This window comes from Gallus gallus, chromosome W (genome assembly GCF_016699485.2).
Source record: "Gallus gallus isolate bGalGal1 chromosome W, bGalGal1.mat.broiler.GRCg7b, whole genome shotgun sequence".
In the NCBI taxonomy this organism is placed as follows: domain Eukaryota; kingdom Metazoa; phylum Chordata; class Aves; order Galliformes; family Phasianidae; genus Gallus; species Gallus gallus.
This window is the reverse complement of record NC_052571.1, coordinates 7790786-7813476: the sequence shown is the minus strand read 5'-3', so window position 1 is coordinate 7813476 and position 22691 is coordinate 7790786. Positions and strand designations below refer to the sequence as shown.

The window sequence follows — 22691 nt, the reverse complement described above, 5'->3', positions numbered from 1 at the left end:
ATAACCATCACGTAGATCAGGCAGCCAAAATTGAGGTGGCTCAAATAGACTTGGACTGGCAGAACAAGGGTGAATTATTTCTAGCTCGGTGGGCCCATGAGGCCTCAGGCCATCAAGGGAGAGATGCAACGTATAAGTGGGCTAGAGACCGAGGGGTGGACTTAACTATGGATGCTATTGCACAAGTTATTCATGACTGTGAAACATGCGCCATAATCAAACAAGCCAAGAGGATGAAACCTCTCTGGGAGGAAGGGCGATGGCAAAAGTATAAATATGGGGAGGCGTGGCAGATTGACTATATCACCTTGCCACGATCCTGCAATGGTAAGCGTTATGTGCTCACCATGGTGGAAGCGACCACCGGGTGGCTTGAAACATATGCAGTACCCCATGCTACCGCCAGAAATACCATATTAGGTCTTGAGAAACAAGTTCTGTGGCGACATGGCACCCCAGAAAGAATTGAATCAGATAATGGGACTCATTTTAAAAATTCTCTTATAAATACTTGGGCCAAAGAACATGGCATTGAATGGATTTATCATATTCCCTGTCATGCACCAGCTTCTGGTAAGATTGAACGATACAATGGGTTGTTAAAAACTATGCTGAAGGCAATGGGCGGTGGAACATTTAAGCACTGGGAGAAGCATCTGGCAGAAGCCATCTGGTTGGTCAACACCAGGGGATCTATCAATCGTGATGGTCCTACCCATTCCAGCTCCCTACATACTGTAGAGGGAGATAAGGTCCCTGTAGTACATGTAAAGAGCATGTTGGGAAAAGCAGTTTGGGTCCTTCCAGCCTCTGGAAAGGGCAGACCTCTCCGTGGAACTGTTTTTGCCCAGGGACCTGGCTCCACTTGGTGGGTGATGCAGAAAGATGGGGATGTTCAATGTGTACCACAAGGGAATTTGATGTTGGGGGAGTGCAGTCAGTAGTTCTATGTATATGTATTAAGCATGATATAATGATGTAGAATAAGGGGTGGAATGTCATGGTTTTGTAACTTCGCTATTGGTATTCCACATCATAACATCATGGACAAAAGAGAAGAACTACGTATCCCAGAGGACCTCACGGTCAGAGAAGGAAGACACATCACAGAAGATACGTCATCTGGTTGCGCGCGGTGCTTCTTCACTTTCGCTTGCTGCCGGGAGAGGAGTGGGTGTGCTTTCCAAGCCGGGCGCCTTCATCAAGTAAGGCTTTCGGTTTCGGAAACTCTCTCACTCTCTCTCTCTCTCCCTCTCTATCGCTCTTTCGCTCTCTCTCCCTCATTCCATTTGGTTTATTATACTTACTCCCAATTAGATTGTATTGTATCGTGTCATCTTGCATCTCAACATCATAGTTAGTAAAATAAGTTCTCCTTCTTAGATTGTTGCCACCGCTTCGTTTTTCTCGGGAAGTGAAGGGGGAGGGGGGCCCACAAGCCTACCGGCCCCCTGTCACGGGCACAGATCTATCTAGGTAACTCCGTGACAGCTGGCACAGACAGTCTCCATGCAGTAGCACACTGCCGGTTTGGAGGCAGCTCTGTGTCGGTGTTCTGGGCCTTTTGCAAGTTGCTTCCTTCCTTCTCTTTCATCAGTTGAGCTTTCTGTTGAGAAACTTGATAACCATGGAAACCAATAAATTCAGCAAACTCACAGTCCGCTGTACACAGTCCTCTTTTGTTACTGTGGCATCCATGTACTGCACTAAAGTTCCACCTTGGAGTGGAGGAACCCAAGTCTCAGGATCATGAGCTGACCAGTTCTCAAAAATCACTGGGCTGTTCTCACAACCCTGGGTAACACTGTCCAGGTTAACTGAATTTTTTTATTTTATTTTTTTTAATTATTATTTTTTTTCCCCTATTGGGGTTTTCCTAGTCAAAGGCAAATAATTTTAGACTTTCTTTGGCAAAACCAGGCAGAAAAAGGTGTCCTTCAAATCCAGAACAGCAAACTCCATCTACCCATTCCTTAACTTGGTTAATGAAGTGTATGGATTTGCCTCCATGGGTTGTATATCTTCAATAATTGCCCTCAAATCTTGTACCAAACTATAGCTCTTGCCATCCAATTTTTCAATGGCAAGATTGGGGTCTTGTATTTGGATTCCTATCCACTCAATATTCCAAAACCCAAAAAGTTATTTATTATTTCTTTTATTCTACTACAAACTCATATCCTCAAGGGGCATTGCTTTACCCTGTGGGAACTGTAATACTTCAAGATTTACTTGTTGCTCCTTTGTTAGTGAACTCCCCATAGTTCATGACTGCTCACCTTCTGTCCTGCAGAATGGTTCGGGCATGCGCAAAACAATCTCTCCGTAGTTCAGACGGGTGACGCTGCTGGACCGGGCTTGCTCAGCCTCGGCTTGATTTGTCCCACGCAGTGGGTGCCATTTGCAGCGTCTGATGCACGAACTCAGATGTGAACGATCCAAATCATTTATTACAAGTTCTCACATCACTTATATACCTTCACAAGTTTTCTTTTTCTAGCTTTCCCATCCGCCCCTACAACTTTCCCATCCACCCCTACAACTTTCCCATCCACCTTTACATGTCAACAAAGCATTCTACAAACACTCTTCAGCCGTTCATGTGGGCGCTTATCCCATCAGAGCCGTGAGCTATTCTTTTTTCTTCTAGAGATGTCCTTGGTTCTCATGCTGTTTATCTTGCTACACAGCTGCTGCTCTGAACAGTTTTTCTTGTATTCCCACATTGATCCAAGCTGCACTGGAACAGGGCAGTGCTCCTGAGCACCTGCAGTACAGCAATGATATTGTTGTGTGGGGCGATACAGCAGAGGATGCTTTTGAGAAAGGAGAGCAAATAATCCAATTTCTTCTGCAAGCTGGTTTTGCTATTAAGCAAAGCAAAGTGAAAGGACCTTCCCAGGAATTTAAGTTCCTAGGCATAAAGTAGCAAGATGGACGTCATCACATCCCAGCAGATGTGATTGACAAAATCACTGCAGTGTCTCAACCCACTAGCAAGAGAGAGACACAATCTTTTCTGGGTGTAGAGGGCTTTTGGAGAATGTTCCAAACTACAGCCTTATTGTAATTTTTCATGGGGTCCTGAACAGCAGCAGGCTTTTGAGCAGATTAAGCAGGAGATATCCCATGCCGTGGCCCTGAGGCCAGTATGGATGGAACAAGATGTGAAGAACAACCTCTACACTGCTGCTGGAGAGAAAAATCCTACTTGGAGTCTGTGGCAAAGAGCCTCAGGAGAGATCTGAGGCGGACCACTGACATTTCGGAGTCAAGCGTACAGGGGGTCTGAAGAGTGCTACACTCCAACTGAGAAGGCGATCTTAGCTATTTAGACTGGCAAAACAAGGGTGAATTATTTCTGGCTTGGTGGGCCCATGAGACTTTGGGCCATCAAGGAAGGGATGCAACATATAAGTCGGCTAGAGATCAAGGGGTGGACTTAACTATGGATGCTATTGCACAGGTTATTCATGACTGTGAAACATGTGCCATAATTAAACAAGCCAAGAGGATGAAACCTCTCTGGGGGGAAGGGCGATGGCAAAAGTATAAATATGGGGAGGAATGGCAGGTTGACTATATCGCCTTGCCACAAACAGGCGATGGTAAGCGTTATGCGCTTAACACGGTGGAGGCAACCACTGGGTGGATCGAAGATATGCAGTGCCCCATGGAACCACCTGAAACACCCTATTAGGTCTGGAGAAATAAGTCCTATGGAAACATGGCACTCCAGAAAGAATTGAATCAGATAATGGGACTCATTTCAAAAATTCTCTTGTAAATACTTGGGCCAAAGAACATGGCATTGAATAGATTTATCATACCCGCTATCACGCATCAGCCTCTGGTAAGATCAAACAATACAGTGAGTTGTTAAAAACTATGTTGAAAGCAATGGGTGGTGGAACATTTAAGCACTGGGAGAAGCATCTGGCAGAAGCCACCTGGTTGGTCAACACTACAGGATCTATCAATCGTGATGGTCCTACCCAATCCAGCTCCCTAGATACTATAGGGGGAGATAAAGTCCCTGTAGTACATGCAGAGAGCATGTTGGAAAAAGTGGTTTGGGTCCTTCCAGCCTCTGGAAAGGGCAAACCTTTTTGTGGAACTGATTTTGCCCAGGGACTTGGGTCTACTTGGTGGGTGATGCAGAAAGATGGAGATGTCCAGTGTGTACCACAAGGGAATTTGATGTTGGGGTAGTGCAGGCAGTAGTTCTATGTATATATATGTATATAAACATGTATGTGTAATGCATTTTCATTATTGTTTGTTTATATATATGTATATATATTAAGCATAATGTAGTGATGTAGAATAAGGGGTGGAATGTCATGGTTTTATAATTTTGTTATCTGTGTTCCACATCATAACATCATGTAAAGCACAGGTAATTAAAGAGTTAATACTCCAGCTCCGTGGACTGACAACTTTCCGGATACCTGGTTCTCAGAAAAGAAGAACTACAAATCCCTGACGAATTCACGTTCTGAGAGTAAGATAAACCACAGGAGGAAGTCACAGAATCTCTCTCTCTGGCTCCCTCTCGCTCACTGCCTGGCAGTGTGTGGGTGTGCTTCCCAGTCGTGAGCCTTCAGTTCATAGTAGGCCTTTTGGTTTTGGACACTCTCTCTCTTATTTTATTTATTAGCCTCAATTTCAATTATACTGCATTACGTTGTGTTATCTTGCATTCTGATATCATATTTAGTAAAATTAAGTTTTCCTCCATAGATCGTTGCCGCTGTTCTGTTTTTTGGACCCAGCTCCCATATCCCTACCCTTCCCCCTTTCCCTTGCCAGTTTGGTCCTGTGGGCCTACGGGCCTGCTGCCCCCTGTCACAGGCACAGATTGATCTAGATAACTCCTTGTCACAAAGGTATTAGTATATGCCAGAATGAGGCCTTCACCCTCTGGAAGCGGATGCTGTAAAAGAAAAGTACCCCTCCAAAGACGATTTGATGCCTGAGAAAAAGAAGTTGACTGATATGGAAAAAGGCATCCGTTATTTGAGAGAATATGCCGTGGTGGAAATGTTACATAATCCCACCTTCGTTCCTTACGATCCAGACCAAGAGCATGATCCTGAGAGAGTCAGGTGTGCACCAAATATGTGGCGTCTATTCACAAAGACTGCACCAGAAATGTATGCCAGTACATTTGGAGCAATGTATTGCAGAGCGGAAAAATGACCCTTATCAATGAACTGATTAATGAGCTTCAAGACTTTGGGTTACATTTAACCCCTCTATGAGCTTGTGTTTCAGCCACTGCAAAAGTAACTGAAAAACTGGACAGAATGGAGAGCAATCAAGAAGATATGATGGATGAACTGTCTACCGTGCTTTATGCTGATGGATCCATGGTGGTATCAGATACAACTGATGGGGACCAGGATTCCCAAAACATCCCACTAGAAGGACTGATCAAATTGGTTTCCTCCCAACGTGCATCATCCAACGTCTCAACTATCAAAAGAAGACGTCCTCCTGCTCGTGCAAGAGACAACAGTAAGACTACGTCACGTTTTGCCTTGTGGCATTACCTACGTGACCATGGAGAAGATATGAAGAAGTGGCATTAAAAAACCCACTCCTGCCCTTCAAGCACGGGTAAAAGAATTATAAGACAGGTCAACCACCAAGGTGAACTTCTCTAAAAAGGTGATTGCTCCAGTTGCTGCAGGACACAGCAATAGCTGTAAGACTGACAGAGGTAACAAATAGAGAGGCCCTGCCCCAGCCAGGGGAGGAAAGGGATAACAAAGTGTATGGGACTGTGTGGATTTGATGGCCTGGCACATCCCCAGGGGTCGGTGCTGGGGCCTGTCCTCTTCAATATCTTTATTAATGACCTGGACGAGGGCACTGAGTGCACCCTTAGTAAGTTTGCCGATGACACCAAGCTGGCTGGAAGTGTCAATCTGCCTGGAGATAGCGAGGCCCTACAGAGGGATCTGGATAGGCTGAATAGCTGGGCTGAAGCCAATGGGATGAGGTTCAACAAGACCAAATGCCAGGACCTGCACTTTGGCCACAACAACCCCAGGCAACGCTACAGGCTTGGGGCAGAGTGGCTGGAAGACTGTGTAGAGGAAATGGACCTGGGGGTATTGATTGATGCTCGACTGAACATGAGCCAGCAGTGTGCCCAGGTGGCAAGAAGGCCAATGGCATCCTGGCTTGTATCAGAAAGAGTGTTTCCAGTAGGAACAGGGAAATAATTGTCCCTCTGTGCTCAGCCCTGGTGAGGCTGCACCTCGAGAACTGTGTCCACTTTTAGGCCCCTCACTACAAGAAAGACATCGAGGCCCTGGAGCGTGTTCAGAGAAGGGCAAGAAAGCTGGTGAGGGGTCTGGAGCACAGGCCTTATGAGGAGCGGCTGAAGGAGCTGGGATTGTTCAGTCTGGAGAAGAGGAGGCTCAGGGGAGACCTTATTGCTCTCTATAACTACCTGAAGGGAGGTTGTAGTGAGCTGGGAGTTGGCCTCTTCTCTCGTGTGACTAGTGATAGGACTAGAGGGAATGGCTTCAAGCTGCTCCGAGGAAGGTTCAGGTTGGACGTAAGGAAATACTACTTCTCTGAAAGAGTGATCAGGCACTGGAATGGGCTGCCCAGAGAGGTGGTGGAGTCACCGACCCTGGAGGTGTTCAAGGAACGTTTGGACGTTGTGTTGTGGGACATGTTTTAATGTGAACCATTGGTGATGGGTGAATGGTTGGGCTGGGTGATCCTGTGGGTCTTTTCCAACCTTAGCGATTCTATGATTCCATGATGATGCAGTGCACTGGGAGTTCAAGAATTAATGGTCCAGGTCTAGCTACCTGATGAGAAGAACTAATACATTCCCCAGAAGACTGTTTGCTGTTCTGTTCTCATTTCTGCTCAAGGGGAAGAAATATAAGGCCTTGGTAGGTCACCTGACGTGCTCTTTCCTCTTTTTTGGCTCTCCTCCTTGCTGCTTGTCCCGACCGCACGCATTGCCTCAGCATTAGTGTAAGGCCTTTCTGTTTTTGGATGCTCTTTCTCTCATTATATTTGATTTATTAGCTTCATTTCTAATTATATTGTATTATTATATTGTATTATAGTGTGTTATCTTGCATTCCGATTCCATATTTAGTAAATTAGTTTGTTTCTCCTCAGATCGTTGCTGCTGTTTTTAATTATTCAGGGTCCCCTGTTTCCCCTTCCTGGAGGTGTGGATCTGCAGATCCCGCCGCCCTGCTAGTCATGGAACCAGGCCGAACCATCCTGTAAACCTTTGACAAGATTGTTGATAGCATCTGCTTCATTAGAGAGCAAGAATGCTGTCCTGCAGAACATATCAGTTTCTCTCTATCTACTGCAAATGGCACAAATTCCTCTATCTCTCTAGCTCTTTGTATTTACATTGATTTTATCAGAAAAATACCAGCTCTATATATCCTGATTTTCTTCTTAGTTCCACTGGCAGTCAGATTAGCTTTTCTTTATCCCCTCTGCAAGCAAGTGATGTCTTAAGATAAAAGGAGTCCCAAACTAGAAAGTGACATAGCTTAAACGTGAATAATGAGTTAGTGGTCTAGAATTGTAATCTGACTCCCTGGGCATCTTCCCCTTCTGAAATGCACTTTCAGATGCAGATCGGTTCAGTATTAGATTTTCTTTTAGGCTATTTTTCCTCTAGAGGCTTTGCTGTTTTTCTTATACTATATTTATTTCTTCTGTATGTCTCAGAAACAAATGTCCACTTGTTTAAATCACTGAATATTTTGTTACCCACAGAAACAACAAAAGATGTCTCTTGTAGAATAGTTATCGTATTAAATAGTAACATAATTTGTCTAATGACAGTTAGTGCCTTTGGCCCCATTGTCTGTGTTTTCTTTACAACAGTGTCTTTGTTGTGCAACTTTTTCATTAGAAAAGCAGTATATTTCCACTCTAACCCTGAATGCAATGTTTGTAACCAACAAGGTGTTCAGACTTCAGTTTTTAAATCCAAAGCAGTTTGCTGCAATTGACTCAAAACCCTATGGTAGAGACAAGATCAGAACTAGAGAGATCTTGTCTGGAAAGCATGGTCTTAAGCTTATCTGGGTTTGGAAAAAAGATACCTGAATCTGTGCAGATTAGATTATATCTCAGACCATATTTTTTCATGTTTGATAGTTTTTAGAATAATGTACGTTAACAAGTTCTTTTCAAAGGATAGACATCATTAATTTTTTTAAGCTAATAAAAAAATAACAATATAGTAATTTCTTTTTGAACAGCCTTCAGTGGCCTATGTCCACACTACACCAGGCTTACCTTCAGGCTGGGAAGAAAGAAAGGATGCAAAGGGCCGTACTTACTATGTCAATCACAACAATCGAACCACAACCTGGACACGGCCCATTATACAGGTATGGAGATCTGTCATATTGCTCCATTTAGATAGCATACATTTAGTTAACATGTACTGAGTTTAATTTCAGTGGAAGCAGCTCTTCAGAACTGTGAATTTTTAAAAACATTCAAAGCACTGTCATGACAACTCAGGACTGCTTTGAAAAATTACAATTGGGATTTTTTGTTGTTCTTTTAACTTTATTGAGGTACAGATTAAGTTGATGCTACAATGGAAGGCATTTACAGAGAGGTACACAGCACTAATAGAGACAAGTGCATTCTAAGGATTGAATTTGAAAGTTCTGTTGTTTAATTAATAATGTCATATTATTAATATTAAATAATGTACTTGATTGGATTGGTGTTGGGACTGGTGTTATTTAACATCTTTGTAGGCGACATGAACAGTGAGATCAAGAGCATCCTCAGCAAGTTTGCAGATGGCACTAAGCTGAGCGGTGCAGTTGACAAACTAGAGGGAAGGAATGCTATCCAAAGGGACCTGGACAGGCTTGAGAGGTGGGACCATGCCAAACTTATGAAGTTCAACAAGGCCAAGTGCGAGGTTCTGCACCTGGGTTGGGGCAATCCCAAGCACAGATACAGATTGGGCGGAGAATGGCTTCAGAGCAGCTCTGAGGTGAAGGATATGGGAGTGTTGATTAATGAAAGATTCAACATGAGCCAGCAACGTGCTTCTGCAGCCCAGAAGGCCAACTGTATCTTGGGCTGCATCAAGAGAATTGTGACCAGCAGGTTGAGAGAGGTGATTCTGCCCCTCTACTCTGTTCTTGTGAGACCCCACCTGAAGTACTGCATCCAGTTCTAGAGCACCCTACACAAGAATGACATGGAGTTGTTGGAGCAGGTCCAGAGGAAGGCCACAAAGTTTATCATAGGGCTGGAGCACCTCCCCTATGGGGACAGACTGAGGGAGATGGGGCTCTTCAGTCTGGAGAAGAGAAGGCTCTGAGGAGATCTTTAAAGAGGCCTTCCAGTACCTGAAGGGGGCCTACAGGAAAGCTGGGGAGGAACATTTCATAAGGGCAGGTAGTGACAGGATGAGGAGAAATGGTTTTAAAGTGGAAGAGGGTAGATTTATAGTAGATATCAGGAACAAATTCTTTACTGCAAGGGTGGTGAGACACTGGAACAGGCTGCTCAATTAGGTTGTGGATGCCCCCTCCTTGGAAGCATTCAAGGCCAGGCTGGATGGGGCTTGAGCAACCTGGTCTAGTGGGAGGTGTCACTGCCTATAGCAGGGGTGTTAGAACTAGTTGGTCTTAAAGGTCCCTTCCAACCCAAACCATTCTGATTCTATGATCCCATGATTTTTAAAATAGAATACTTAGTATATCATAATATTAATACTAAATATTGACATCATTTTTAAAATGTCCTGACTCTGGATGAACTTTGTTCCTGATGACTGGCTAACTTGGTTTTGCGTCTGAAATAGTTTACAGAAGATGGCATGGTTGGGTCAGCAGCAAACAGCAACAGTCATTTAAGTGAACCTCAAATCAGACGGCCTCGCAGCCTCAGTTCACCTACAGTAACCTTATCTGCTCCACTTGAGGTGAGAAACACAGTTAGCAACACAGACCACTTATATCTGACTTCTCTCTTTGTTATCTTTATAACTTTTTATTTCCTCTTTAATTATGCTACACAGCCTCTATTCCCTATCGTTAATTTTGTCATAATGTTGCTGTTTTCTTTAGCATTTTTCCACCTGGATCTTTATATTGTACAACAGAGTTACTTAACTTTGATGATGATTGAATGATGTGTATGAATAGTCTGTCTTACATGTGATAGTTTGATTTGGTCAGCTATGACTTAATCTGTGCATATCTGAAACATGGCTTGTTGTGACTCCTTACAAGCGCTGAAGCGCTGAATAAAATCAGAAATATTTTTTCAGTTGAAACGTTTGACAGTGATAACTTTTAAAATAATCCATGCAAGTGATTTTGCATTCTTGGAATTAAGATATTGATTCAGGTCTATATTCCTTGTCTTTCAAAAGGATATTTAATTTAAGTATCTTTAAAATTAATTTCAATTTAAGTATCTTTAAAAATAATTCAGATTACTGTTGAATGTTGTTTACTGCAACATATCAGAGAAATAACTTATGTGGCTTCCTATGCAATCAGGGATGATTTGTGTTTTACTTCTAAATGTATGATTAAACCTCATGAATCAATTAAACATTGCTGTGTTGCAGAGAGTAAGTTCTTAAAATTTTAATCATCAAACTGAAAGTGCAGTGCCTTATTTCTCCTTTCTCACCTTTTCCCTTGGACAAATGGTTGAAAATCTATGATTTCAAACTGATATAGGAAGTGTAAATCTACATTCATTTTAGGAACTTGTTTTAAAGTCATGTTTAAATGTTCTTTCTGAAGTTGTAGTTGAGGGATCCATTAAGAAATAGATAATGTTACTTCACATTTAGAATACTCTTCTATTTAAAAATGTGATATATTCACATGAAGCAATACTTGTATTTCTTCCTTTGTAATATGAAACACTGACCTGCAGGACAGCTTCAGTAAAATATAAAATCAGATGTAAATACTGAGTATGTTATCATTGCAAAGGTAAGTGATAAAACTATTTCAAAGCAAAAAGCTTAGTAAGTTACAAGGAGTAGCTAATTACTAAGAATTTAGCTACATTCTAGGAAATCAGTGCTAGCACTTAATTCTTGTATGAATTGCATCTGGAATGTAAACCTGTTTGCTGTGATACCATGTTTTATACAGTTTCTTTTATTAAGTGACATTTGGCAAACCTATATCTTCTATTTCTGCAGGGTATGAAGGACTCTCCAGTGCGCAGAGCAGTGAAGGACATACTATCCAACCCACAGTCTCTACAGCCCTCACCCTACAGCTCTCCTAAACCACAGAACAAAGTTGCACAAAGCTTCCTTCCTCCTGGCTGGGAGATGCGAATAGCACCCAACAGCAGGCCCTTCTTCATCGATCATAATACTAAAACTACTACATGGGTAAGGGGAATTCTATATAATTAACTTTAAATATTTTTGTCTTTACCGCTTTGTTTTCTGGGCTATATACCTTCTATTTTACTTTGGCATTAGTCTTGTATTTAAGGTTCAAGTTCCACTTGAGGAATTTGTCAGCCTAATGTTTCATAAAACTGATATAGTCGACACACTAGAGGGACCTAGACAGGCTTGAGCAGTGGGCCCAGGTGAACATGAAGTTCAACAAATCCAAATGCGAGGTCTTGCACCTGGGTCAAGGCAACTCCCATTACCAGTACAAGATGGGGGATGAAAGGATTGAGAGCAGCCCTGCTGAAAAAGACCTGGGGCTGATTGGCCAAGAGGGCCAATGTCATCCTGGCCTGCATTAGAAATAGTGTGGCCAGCAGGAGCAGGGAGGTAATCATCCCCCTGTACTCAGCTCTGGTGAGGCCGCACCTTGAATTCTGTGTTCAGTTTTGGGCCCCTCACTACAAGAAAGACATTGAGGCCCAGGAATGTGCCCAGAGAAGGGCAACGAAACTGGTGAGGGGTCTGGAGTACAAGTCTTATGAGGAGCGGCTGAGGGAGCTGGGATTGTTCAGTCTGGAGAAGAGGAGGCTCAAGGGAGACCTCATTGCACTCTACAACCTCCTGAAGGGAGGTTGTGATGAGGAGGGGTTTTGCCTCTTCTCCCAGGCAACAAACAGGACCCAAGGAAATGGCCACAAGTTGTACCAGAGGAGGTTTAGGTTAGACATAAGGAAAAACTTTTTCTCTCAGAGAGTGGTCAGGCACTGGAATGGGCTGCCCAGGGAGGTGGTGGAGTTACCATCCCTGGCTATGTTCAAGAGGCATTTGGATGAGGTGTTACAAGATATGGTTTAGTAGCTTAGTGGGTAGTAATGGTGATAGGAGGACGATTGGACTAGATCATCTTGTAGGTCTTTTCCAACCTTGTGATTTTTTGATTCTATGATTCTATGTCATGGTTGATAGGAAGCTGGACATGAGCCAGCAATGTGCCCTCACAGCCCAGAAAGCCAACTGCATCCTGGGCTGCATCAAAAAAAACGTGGCCAGCAGGTCAAGGGAGGTGATCCTGCCCCTCTACTCTGCACTGATGAGGCCTCACCTGGAGTACTGCAGATATGGAGCCCTTAGTACAGGAGAGACATAGACCTGTTGGAGCGTGTCCAGAGAAGGGCCACAAAAATCCATGGTATGGAACACCTCTCCTATGAGGACAAGCTGAGAGAGCTGGGGCTCTTCAGCCTGGAGAAGGGAAGGCTCCAAGGTGACCTGATAGCATCCTTTCAGTATCTAAAGGGGAGCTACAGGAAAGAAGGGGACAGACTCTTTAGCAGGGTCTGTGGTGATAGAACAAGAGGACATGGTTTAAAGCTTAAAGAGGGCAGATTTAGGTTAGATATAAGGAAATAATCTTTTACAGTGAGGGTGGTGAGGCACTGGATCAGGTTACCTAGTGTTGTGGTTGATACCCCATCCCTGGAGACTTTCAGGGCGAGGCTAGATAAGGCCCTGGGCAAACTGATCTAGCTGTGGTGTCCCTGTTCACTGCAGGGGAGCTGGGCTAGATGGCCTTCAGATGTCCCTTTCAGCTCTAAGGATTCTGTGATTCTATTATATAGGTGTCTGACTGAATCCTCCATGCGATGATGTACAGTACCAACTGTCTTAAGTAGCGAATTTCACGTAATGCCTGTAGTGGTACCATTGCTAAACTCAGAGAAAGGAAACTTATTTGTACACATCCACTGAAAATAGTTTTTGGTAGATTTATATATCATAGAATCCTTAGAGTTGGAAGGGACCTTTAAAGGTCATTTATGGGCTTGTTCAGCCTGGTTCCGTGACTAGCGAGGTGGGGGGGACCCACAGATCCATGCCCCGGAAAGGGAAAAGGAAAAAGAAAAAAAAGAAAAAATGGTAGAGAGATGGGCCAAAAAAACAAAACAAAACAGTGGCAACAATATAGGAGAAACAAACTACTTTACTAAATAAGATATCAGAACGCAAGATAACACACTATAATACAATATAATACAATATAATTAGAATTGAAGCTAATAAATCAAATTAAAGGAGAGTGTCCGAAAGCCGAAGGCCTTACTCTAATGCTGTGACGAGACAGCACCTGCAACAGAGACAAGTCAGACGATCAAATGGGAAGGGGCGGAAAATGTTCTGTGGATGGTATTAATGTTCTCCCTCTGAGCGGAAATGGTAACAGAACAACGCACAGTCCTCTGGGGGATGTAAAAGTTCTCTTCCCAGACAGGTACCCAGAACTGGAGCATTAACTCTGTAACTCCAAGTGCACTACATGATGTTATGATGTGGAATACCAATAACCAAAAATCATAAAACCGTGACATCTAGTCCAACTTCCCTGCAATAAACAGGGGCATCCAACAGTGTTTTGCATTTTGTATTTGACATTTTTATACTTGACAAACCATTGCATACAAGTACTTTTTTTAAATTACCCAAGTTTGTGTTTTAGAGGCATACAGTGTGATGGAGATTTGGATAGGTATTTAGTTTGAGACTGTCCATAATTCTATTGTGTTTCAATAGATTTTCTTTTGTATAAATGTAATTTAAGTTCATCTTCAGTGAACGGAATCTATTTTATTATTTGTTTAATGTCATGAGGATCTGTTTTTCAAGAATTCTACAGTTTTGATCAACAAGTGGGAGAAAAAAATAAACTAGGAAAAAATGTCAAAGGTGGCTCAGCATTTCACATCACTATTTAAATATGAGTAGAACTTATGTTTATTTGATGTTATTCAGATTCCCAGTAGCAACTATTTACAGGAAATATTTCTAATGGAGGATCTTAGTCACGTTTCCAGATGCATGTGGATAGACTGTGTGTGGAAATCTCAAGCACTGTCTGTCCAAATCGTGTGACCTATTTTACTTGCCTCTTTTTACCTCATTTGTTCATTAACATGATATCTATGTATTACTAGAAATTTAAGAAGCTCATTTGCATTCTTTTCCAACCTTTTTGTAACAGAATGGCTTATTTCTCTTTAAGTTTTGAGAGCCAAAAATGTACATGTGAATCTAAATGGTACTTAGAGGAATGCATGCATTGTTAAGAATAGGGCTCTGGAAATAACACACTTAATAGAGTCAAGGTCTTACCCTCACTATCTTTTAACATTAAAAAAAAATCATTGCCATTTATTAATCCTAAATAAGTATGTGGCAAGTACAAATATGAAATGTTTTGTTACTTTTATATGCTTTGGTTTTGCATTTTATTCTCAAAAACATAAAAATTAAATGATAATTGTAATGTAGGAAAATTGCTTTTCCAGCTACTTCTGTGTTTGACTTCATATGTAGATCTGACTTGATCTGTTGGATTTACAGTTTCATATATATGTTACAGGAAGATCCACGTCTGAAATTTCCAGTGCATTTGAGATCAAAAGCTTCTTTAAATCCTGATGATTTGGGCCCTCTTCCTGTAAGTAAGGACATGTATGTATTTGAATATATACTTGCTATCTTGTAAGAACTGATCTGCTGTTGCAGTCATATATTGTATGCATACACATACATTGCTCACATTGCTTTTATGGAGCTCCTAAAGCAATGTTTATAACACAAAAAAAAATTCACACAAAAAAAAATCAGTGAATCAGTCAGGCTCTTTGAAGCCAGCTCATAGTATTTCTGAAGTCATTAAATATTTGTTTGCTTATCTAAAGCTTTGAACTTTAAAGAAACGTTGAAGAACTGAGGACTAGGTGAGACATTCTTGTTCCACTCTAATATTTACAATAACCCATAGGTGTTTCAGAAGTAGAAGCAGCAACTCTCAAACCTAACAAATTATGAGCAATCTATTCTTTGTGATCATTTCCTCATAGTAGGAAATGGGTATAAACCTCAATGCAAGAAATTTCCACTTCAAAATTTTAAAAAATATTTACTATTTTGAATATAGTCACCTGGATAAACAGCCAATGCTTTGAAATTTGCTAGATTTTTTGGTGTCAGCATAGTGCATCTGTTTTTGTGTTTTCTACCTGACAAGCACCTTTCAGACAATTTAAGTTGGCATGGATAAAGTATTGCTTCACACTATGTGAGAGTGGTGGTATTTCCCTTATTTTCTCTCTCTCTCTCTCTCTCTCTCTCTTTTTGTTGTTGTTGTTGTTGTTGTTGTTGTTGTTTCCCATTTCCAGCCTGGTTGGGAGGAAAGAATACATTTGGATGGAAGAATGTTTTATATAGATCATAGTAAGTAAGCTCTCAGGTACTGCAGCAATTAGACAAAGGGAAGTAATAAATATCTAAGTGAAAGCTTTATAATTTTACTCTTCATTTAGGAAGCCAGGTGTTGATATGTGGAGACATTGAGACAGAGGCTTAGTGCCTTTCTACAGTACTGTATATTCACTGAAAGCTTGCTTATAATTGTCTCATCAAGCTTTGTCCCTTTCTGACTTGTGAAACATTAACATTTCTTCTTTCTGGTTTCTTTTGTTCATGCTGATATTTTGGATTCTTTGTTGTTGTTGATAATCCCATGGCGTATTTGCACTTTAATAAATTAAAATATACACTAAGAATAGAAAATAAGATGAGAAAAGATCATATGGCTACAACTTCACATATAGGCAGCAGGTAAATTAACACTGATAATACTCTCTCTCTTCTTGTCTGAGAAGGTCTTATGGCAGCATTGATTCTGATCTTATTTCCTGTTTATAGCATGTTATATTGCACCCAGCCCATTAATATCTATTCAGTTCTTCTGTTAGTTAAGTTCTAGTGTAAGTGATGTTTCATTGTAGATTTGTCTTGTTGAAGCACCTCAGAACAACTGTTAGTTTTTGTTGTTTAAAAACAAAGCAGCACAGAAAGGGTGTTCTTTTTTTTTTTTTTTTTTTTTTTTTTTAAGACTTAAGCTGGACTTTCTAATGGGGTATTTCTACTGACAGGATAATCTTCATAAAAATAGATAACTAACAAAACTATTGGAAGAGTGTATATTTGCTACACAAAACCTAGAGAATTAAAATCTTAAATAATTATGCACATTTGACAATATTATGTTTTTCCTTCAATATCAGCAATATTAAATCCTAGCATATTTGTAGTTGTGTGTGTATATATATAAAGTTATTAAATCATTACTAAATCATTACTGTTTCTAAATTGCATACATAATTTTAAATAAAAAACAGAAATAGTACACTCATGAAGAAAAATATTAGCTTCTTTCAAATATTAGTAAAGAAGTATTCTTTATATCTTCTGTAATTGTTTCTACCGATGGATGTCCGGAAACAAATCTGGCAAGTTATGCTAAAGTGATGCCTCTGAAAAGTCACAGAATAAAACTTTCATTTTTAAAATTCTGTATAGTTGCTGACCCTCCCTAGATTTGAAAAGATTAAGTTTTTGAGTCTCTAAAAGTAAATGGAGTTCTGAAGGTATACATTTCCACAAATAATTTAATGTTTTTAATAAAAATATATTTATTTGTATCTGAAGTCTCTCTCTATTCCCCATATGAACTTTTTTAGCTTTTTAGCAGACTTTATAAAACTTATGCGTTTTTTTGTTGTTGTTGTTGTTTGTTTGTTTTGATGGTGCTAATTATGCTAATTGTTTCTAGCAGATAGCCTTTTTGTCCCAGGGGATTCCAGAAGCAGAGGTGATGCCAGGGGCATTACAGTGGATGTGTTGCAGCTCCATTGTGAGAAAATTGTGCTCAGTATTTTGTGAATGACTGCCAACAGCATTCAGTGTTCAGCTTAGGCAATGATTTATCAGTGACAGCACATGCTCTTAAACATATGCTAGGGCAGTAAGAGGGAATGGACAAACTAAATCATTTCCAGTTCTGCCTTTGATTTCATAGAAATTTACCCACCATCATTTGTACTTGTTAGTTTCAAGTAGGTATAAATAATGAATTGGTATAAAAGCAGTAAATGTTGCAGAAGGTAATGTGACTGACCAAGAAGAAGCCAGATGAAAAAGACCATCCCAGGAATCAGCCTCTGGCAGGCAGTGAGCTGTGCAGTATGTGTGGTTCCTGGAGCTGTTGGTCTGACAGCCTTCCTCCATAATTGCCACGAGCACTAAATAGACTTAATATGTAAAGGAAAATAAAACAGTAATTTAATATTCAATTAACTGCTAGATCAAACTTCCCGAAGTGTGATCATTTTGAATTTTCTTTTGTAACTTTTAATGAGTGTCAGCTTACAAAATCCAGTCAATTTAAAAATTAACTTGGGATGCTCAAAACTTAGGGGTTTTCCAACTGTAGGAACATGGAAAATATATGTGTTATTTTAAAATAAGTGGATTTAGCTCTTTGCTTTTACTTATAGTATCCTTAAAAACAATTATCTTGAAACTTAGTGTTTTTATTCCCCAAATCTAGAATTACAGAATGTAAAATCCTGACTACTTTAATATTCAGTTTATAAATTAAAGCATGTACCTAACAGGTGTATTCGTAGTATTAGTACCCTTCAAGTGCAGGAAATGTGACTTAAACCTTGCCATTGGAGATGGCATTTTGTGGGAGATGGAGTTTGGTTTTTGGAGCATTGTATTAATGTTTATGATTAACATCATCATACTGTTGTGTTCAGAATCTTGAGGAACAGCTGTCTGGCGGCAGAGTTTCACCGTAGTCCTGTATAACCTCACTATATGACTCTATAATGCTGTTGCTGCTCTTGAAAGCTGTATATGAAAATAATTAAATTCTGTTACCTTACTGCCAAAATCTGCTTTATCAAAACTGAATTATTTCTTATACCATAACTGTCTAATTAATGATTGTTTTAATTAAAATCAATGTCTAGGAGTTTGTTTGTTTTTTTTTTCCTAAAGAGTTGTTATCCCTTCACATCCAAATTTAAATTCAGAATGTTTTTGAATTTTTAAACCTTGGCTCTCTTCATACAGAATTTTGAATAAGTAAACTTTGTCTATCATTTGACAAAGTGTTTGGGTTCCTTTACCACTCAGGCATAAAATCTGTATATTTCTAATACAAGTTGAATCCAAGATCATGTTCAAATAAAATGTTTACTACTACGGGTGTTGAAATAAAAGCAGTGTAATTACACTGGATTATTCTGTAGTTCTGCATTTTTGAATGAGGGTTTTCAACTAAACAGCGTGATGAGAATTTGATGGAGATGAGTGAATGCAGTCTTTTCTAACTCTGAAATACTAAGTTGCAAAAATGGTAGGGAAAACATTTGTAGGGAAAAAAAACCCATGTAAATTCACAGCGTGGTAACAGAGAAGTAATGATATATATATTTCTTTATTTACAGATAATAAAATTACCCAATGGGAAGATCCCAGACTGCAGAGCCCAGCAATTACTGGTCCAGTAAGTACCTGGACTTGTGCAAGGCCTTTGACACGGTCCTGGACTATTCTGTGGATAAAGAATTCGTTGGATGGCCGTAGCCAGAGGGTTGTTGTTAATAACTATGTCCAAGTGAAGGCCGGTCACAACTGGTGTCCCCCAGGGGTCCATCTCAGGACCACTGCTCTTCAACATCTCTATCAATGACATAGATAGTGGAATCAAGTTTACCCTCAACAAGTTTGTTGATGACACCAAGCTGAGTGGTGCAGTTGACACAATGGAAGTGAGGGATGCCATCCAGAGGGACCTGGACAGGCTCAAAAAGTGGGCCCATGAGAACCTAATGAGGTTGAACAAGGCCAAGTGCAAGGTTTTGCAGTTGGGTCAAGGCAATCCCAGAAATGAGTATAGACTGGGAGAAGAACTCATTGAGAGCAGGCCTGTGGAGAAGGACTTGGGGGTCCTGATGGACAAAAAGCTGGATAAAAGCCAGCAGTGTGCTCTTGCAGCTCAGAAGAGTAAAGGTATCTAAGCTGCTTCAAAAGAGGGGTGGCCAGCAGGGAGAGGGAGGTGACTGTCCCTCGGCCCTTGTTAGGTCTCATCTGGAGTACTGAGTCCAAGCCTGGGGCCTTCAATACAGGTATCATAGAATGGTTTGGGTTGAAAGGGACATTTAAGATTATCTAGTTCCAACCCTTCTGCTATAGGTAGGGACATCTCTCACTAGACCAGGTTGCTCAAAGCCCCATCCATTCTGGCCTTAAATGCTTCCAGGGAGGGGGCATCCACAGCCTCACTGGGAAACCTGTTCCACCCTCACAATAAATAATTTGTTCCTGATATCTACTATAAATCTACCCTCCTCCAGTTTAAAGCCATTTCCCTTTGTCCTGTCGCTACATGCCCTTATAAAGACTCCTTCCTCAGCTTTCCTGTAGGACCCCTTCAGGTACTGGAAGGCCCCTATAAGGTCCCCCCAGAGCCTTCTCTACTCCAGGCTGAAGAGCCCCAGCTCTCTCAGCCTGTCCCCATAGAGGAGGTGCTCCAGCCCTGTGATCATCTTTGTGACTCTCCTCTAGACCTACTCCAACAGTTCCATGTCATTCTTGTGTAGGGTTGTCGACGGTTTACAGGCTGGTCCGGCCCGGTTCCGTGACTAGTGGGGCGGACGGATTTTTTTTCAAAATCCACGCCTCCGGAAAAGGGAAACAGGGGGCCCCCCACAGAAAAGAATAATTAAAAAAACAGCGGCAACGATCTGAGGAGAAACAAACTAATTTACTAAATATAGTATCAGAATGCACGATAACACACTATAATACAATTCAATATAATTGTTAATAAAATCAAATATAATTGAGAGAAGGATTGTCCAAGAGCTAAAGGCCTTACACTAATACTGAAGCCTTGCGTGCAGTCGGGAGCAGCAGCAAGACGATCCGAAAACGAGCACAAGACAAGAAGAAGACCCAGGTCAGGTAACCTACAGGCCTTATATCTGTTCCCTTGAGCAGGAATGATAACAGTACTCGAACAGTCTTCTGGGGAACATAGTTCTTCTTCTCTTCCGGACAAGTACCTGGAACTAGAGCATTTGCTCTTTAACTCCCAGTACACTGCATGATGTTATGATGTAGAATCCCGATAACCAAAAATCATAAAACCATGACAAGGGTGCTCTAGAACTGGATGCAGTACTCCAGGTGGAGTCTCACAAGAGCAGAGTAGAGGGGCAGAATCATGTCCCTTGACCTGCTGGTCACACTTCTCTTGATGTAACCCAAGATACAGTTGGCTTTCTGGGCTGCAAGAGCACATTGCTGGTTGTCGCAGTTTCAAGTGTGAGAGGGAAAGGGGGTCCCTTTCTCCCCCCTTTGGGGAGAAGGAAAGAATAATGATCCAATTAAGATAAGGAGAAATAACAAATGTACTACAAATGGCAAAAGAACGTAAGGTGATAATAAGAAAGTGAGTTACAATTAATAACTCAAATGGGAGAGAGAGGAAGGCTACGACCGTGCTGCTCACTGTGCTGCCGGAACCTGGAAGGCCCTTACCCCCATCACCTGGAATTGGAGATCATGTAGGGAACAGTGGAGGTTCTTGGGAAAGTAGTTTTCTTGGAGAGTCAGAGCTCACATGAAACTGCTAGGGAACACAAGACCAGGAATTGTAGAATCATAGAATGTCTTGGGTTGGAAGGGACCTCAAAGATCATCAAGTTCCACCCCCTGCCACAGGCAGGGCCACCAACATCCAGATCTGGTACTAGACCAGGTTGCCCAGGGCTCCATCCAACCTGGTCTTGAACACCTCCAGGGATGGAGGATCCACAGTCTCTCTGAACAACCTGTTTCAGCACCTCACCACTCTCTCTGTAAAGAACTTCCCCCTGACATCCAATCTAAATTTTCCCTCCTTGAGCATAGAACCATTCCCCCTTGTCCTATCACTGTCTACCCTTGTAAAAAGTTGATTCCCCTCCTTTTTATAATCCCCTTTTAAATACAGCTTTTTAAGTACAGCTTCACAGTGCACTGTGCCTCTGCACCCAATAGCCTGCCACATGATGTCATGATATGAAATACCGATAAAACCAGGACACCAGCTCAGGTTGTCTTTCATCAGCTGACACCCTCAAATCCTTCTCCTCAGGACTGCTCTCAAGCCATTCTCCACCAAGTCTGTATTTGTGCTTGGGATTGCCCTGATCTGGGTGCAGGACCTTGCACTTGGCCTTGCTGAACTTCATGAGGTTGGAAGGATGTGGAGCTGTTGGAGCAGGTCCAGAGGAGGGCTCCTCTTGTATGAAGAAAGGTTGAGGGAGTTGGGCTTGTTTGGCTTGGAGAAGAGAAGGCTCCAGGGAGACCTCATTGTGGCCTTCCAGTACTTGAAGGAAGCTTACAAGCAGGAAGGAGACAGACTTTTTACACAGACTGATAATGATAAGACAAGGGGAAATGGCTTTAAACTAAAAGAGGGGAGATTAGTTTAGATGTTAGGAAGACGTTTTTTTTACTCTGAGGGTGGTGAGGTGCTGGAACAAGTTGCCCAGAGAGGTTGTAGATGCCCCATCTCAGGATGCATTTGAGGCCAGGTTGGATGGGATGCTGGGCAGCCTGATCTAGTGGTTGGCAACCCTGCCCATGGCAGGGGGGTTGGAACTAGATGCTCTTTAAGGTCCCCTCCAACCTAAGCCATTTTGTGATTTTATTATATGATTCTTTTTGTATGAAATGCTGTGACTCATGTACTTCTGGTGCAAGCAGGAGTTGTTAACAAGCAACAGGTCGTGCTTGTTCTCCAGATCACAGAATCACAGAATGGTTGGGTTGGGAGGGACCTTAAAGCCCACCCAGTTCCAACCCCCCAGCTGTGGGCTGGTTGCTTCTAACCAGATCAGGTTGCCCAAGGCCTCATCCAGCCAGCCTTGGGCACCTCCAGGGATGGGGTACCCACAATTTCTGTGGGCAGCTAGATTGGGTCAGACTGTGTTTGATGAACAGAGCAGGAAGCAGGACCAACCTTGGTTTGACTTGTCCTGAGGCATATGGGAGGCTCAGGTGAGCATTTTGTGAGCCTCTAAGGACAGGGGAACTGCTGTCCTGTGCCATCTCAACAAGGTGCCCCAAAACTGGTGCCACTCTGTGGACCCCATTTTGTTTAGCATAGACTGGGGTGCACTGGGGACTCTTCTGGCCTGCTTCCAGTGGGCCAAAGCAATATTGGATTTATGAGGAATCACTGGATTGTTTGTCACTGGCATGCTATGCATGCCATTCCCAGCTCAGGCAATAGGTTCAAAGTTGCTGGTTCTTGGAGTCTTTCCTTCTAATGGCTATCTAGATAGGGCATTTTTCCTGTGTTATAGCATGATTCCTTTCTTGTAGCTGTTAGCGTGATTTT

The 22691-nt window shown here is 41.8% G+C and overlaps 1 protein-coding gene across 10 annotated transcripts in view; it reads left to right on the top strand.

Annotated features, from left to right (window-relative positions):
- The window catches only part of NEDD4L (NEDD4 like E3 ubiquitin protein ligase), a 399166-nt gene that overhangs the window by 292579 nt on the left and 83896 nt on the right, over window positions 1-22691 (top strand). For 9 of the 10 annotated variants that reach the window (XM_046905153.1, XM_046905152.1, XM_025144553.3 and 6 more), the window contains 6 exons: window positions 8268-8399; window positions 9845-9964; window positions 11210-11407; window positions 14817-14894; window positions 15619-15673; window positions 18745-18803. In XM_046905153.1, the coding sequence (XP_046761109.1) occupies window positions 8268-8399; window positions 9845-9964; window positions 11210-11407; window positions 14817-14894; window positions 15619-15673; window positions 18745-18803 (642 nt within the window). The remainder of the gene's footprint in view (window positions 1-8267; window positions 8400-9844; window positions 9965-11209; window positions 11408-14816; window positions 14895-15618; window positions 15674-18744; window positions 18804-22691) is intronic. The other variant, XM_040655256.2, reaches the window with a different exon arrangement.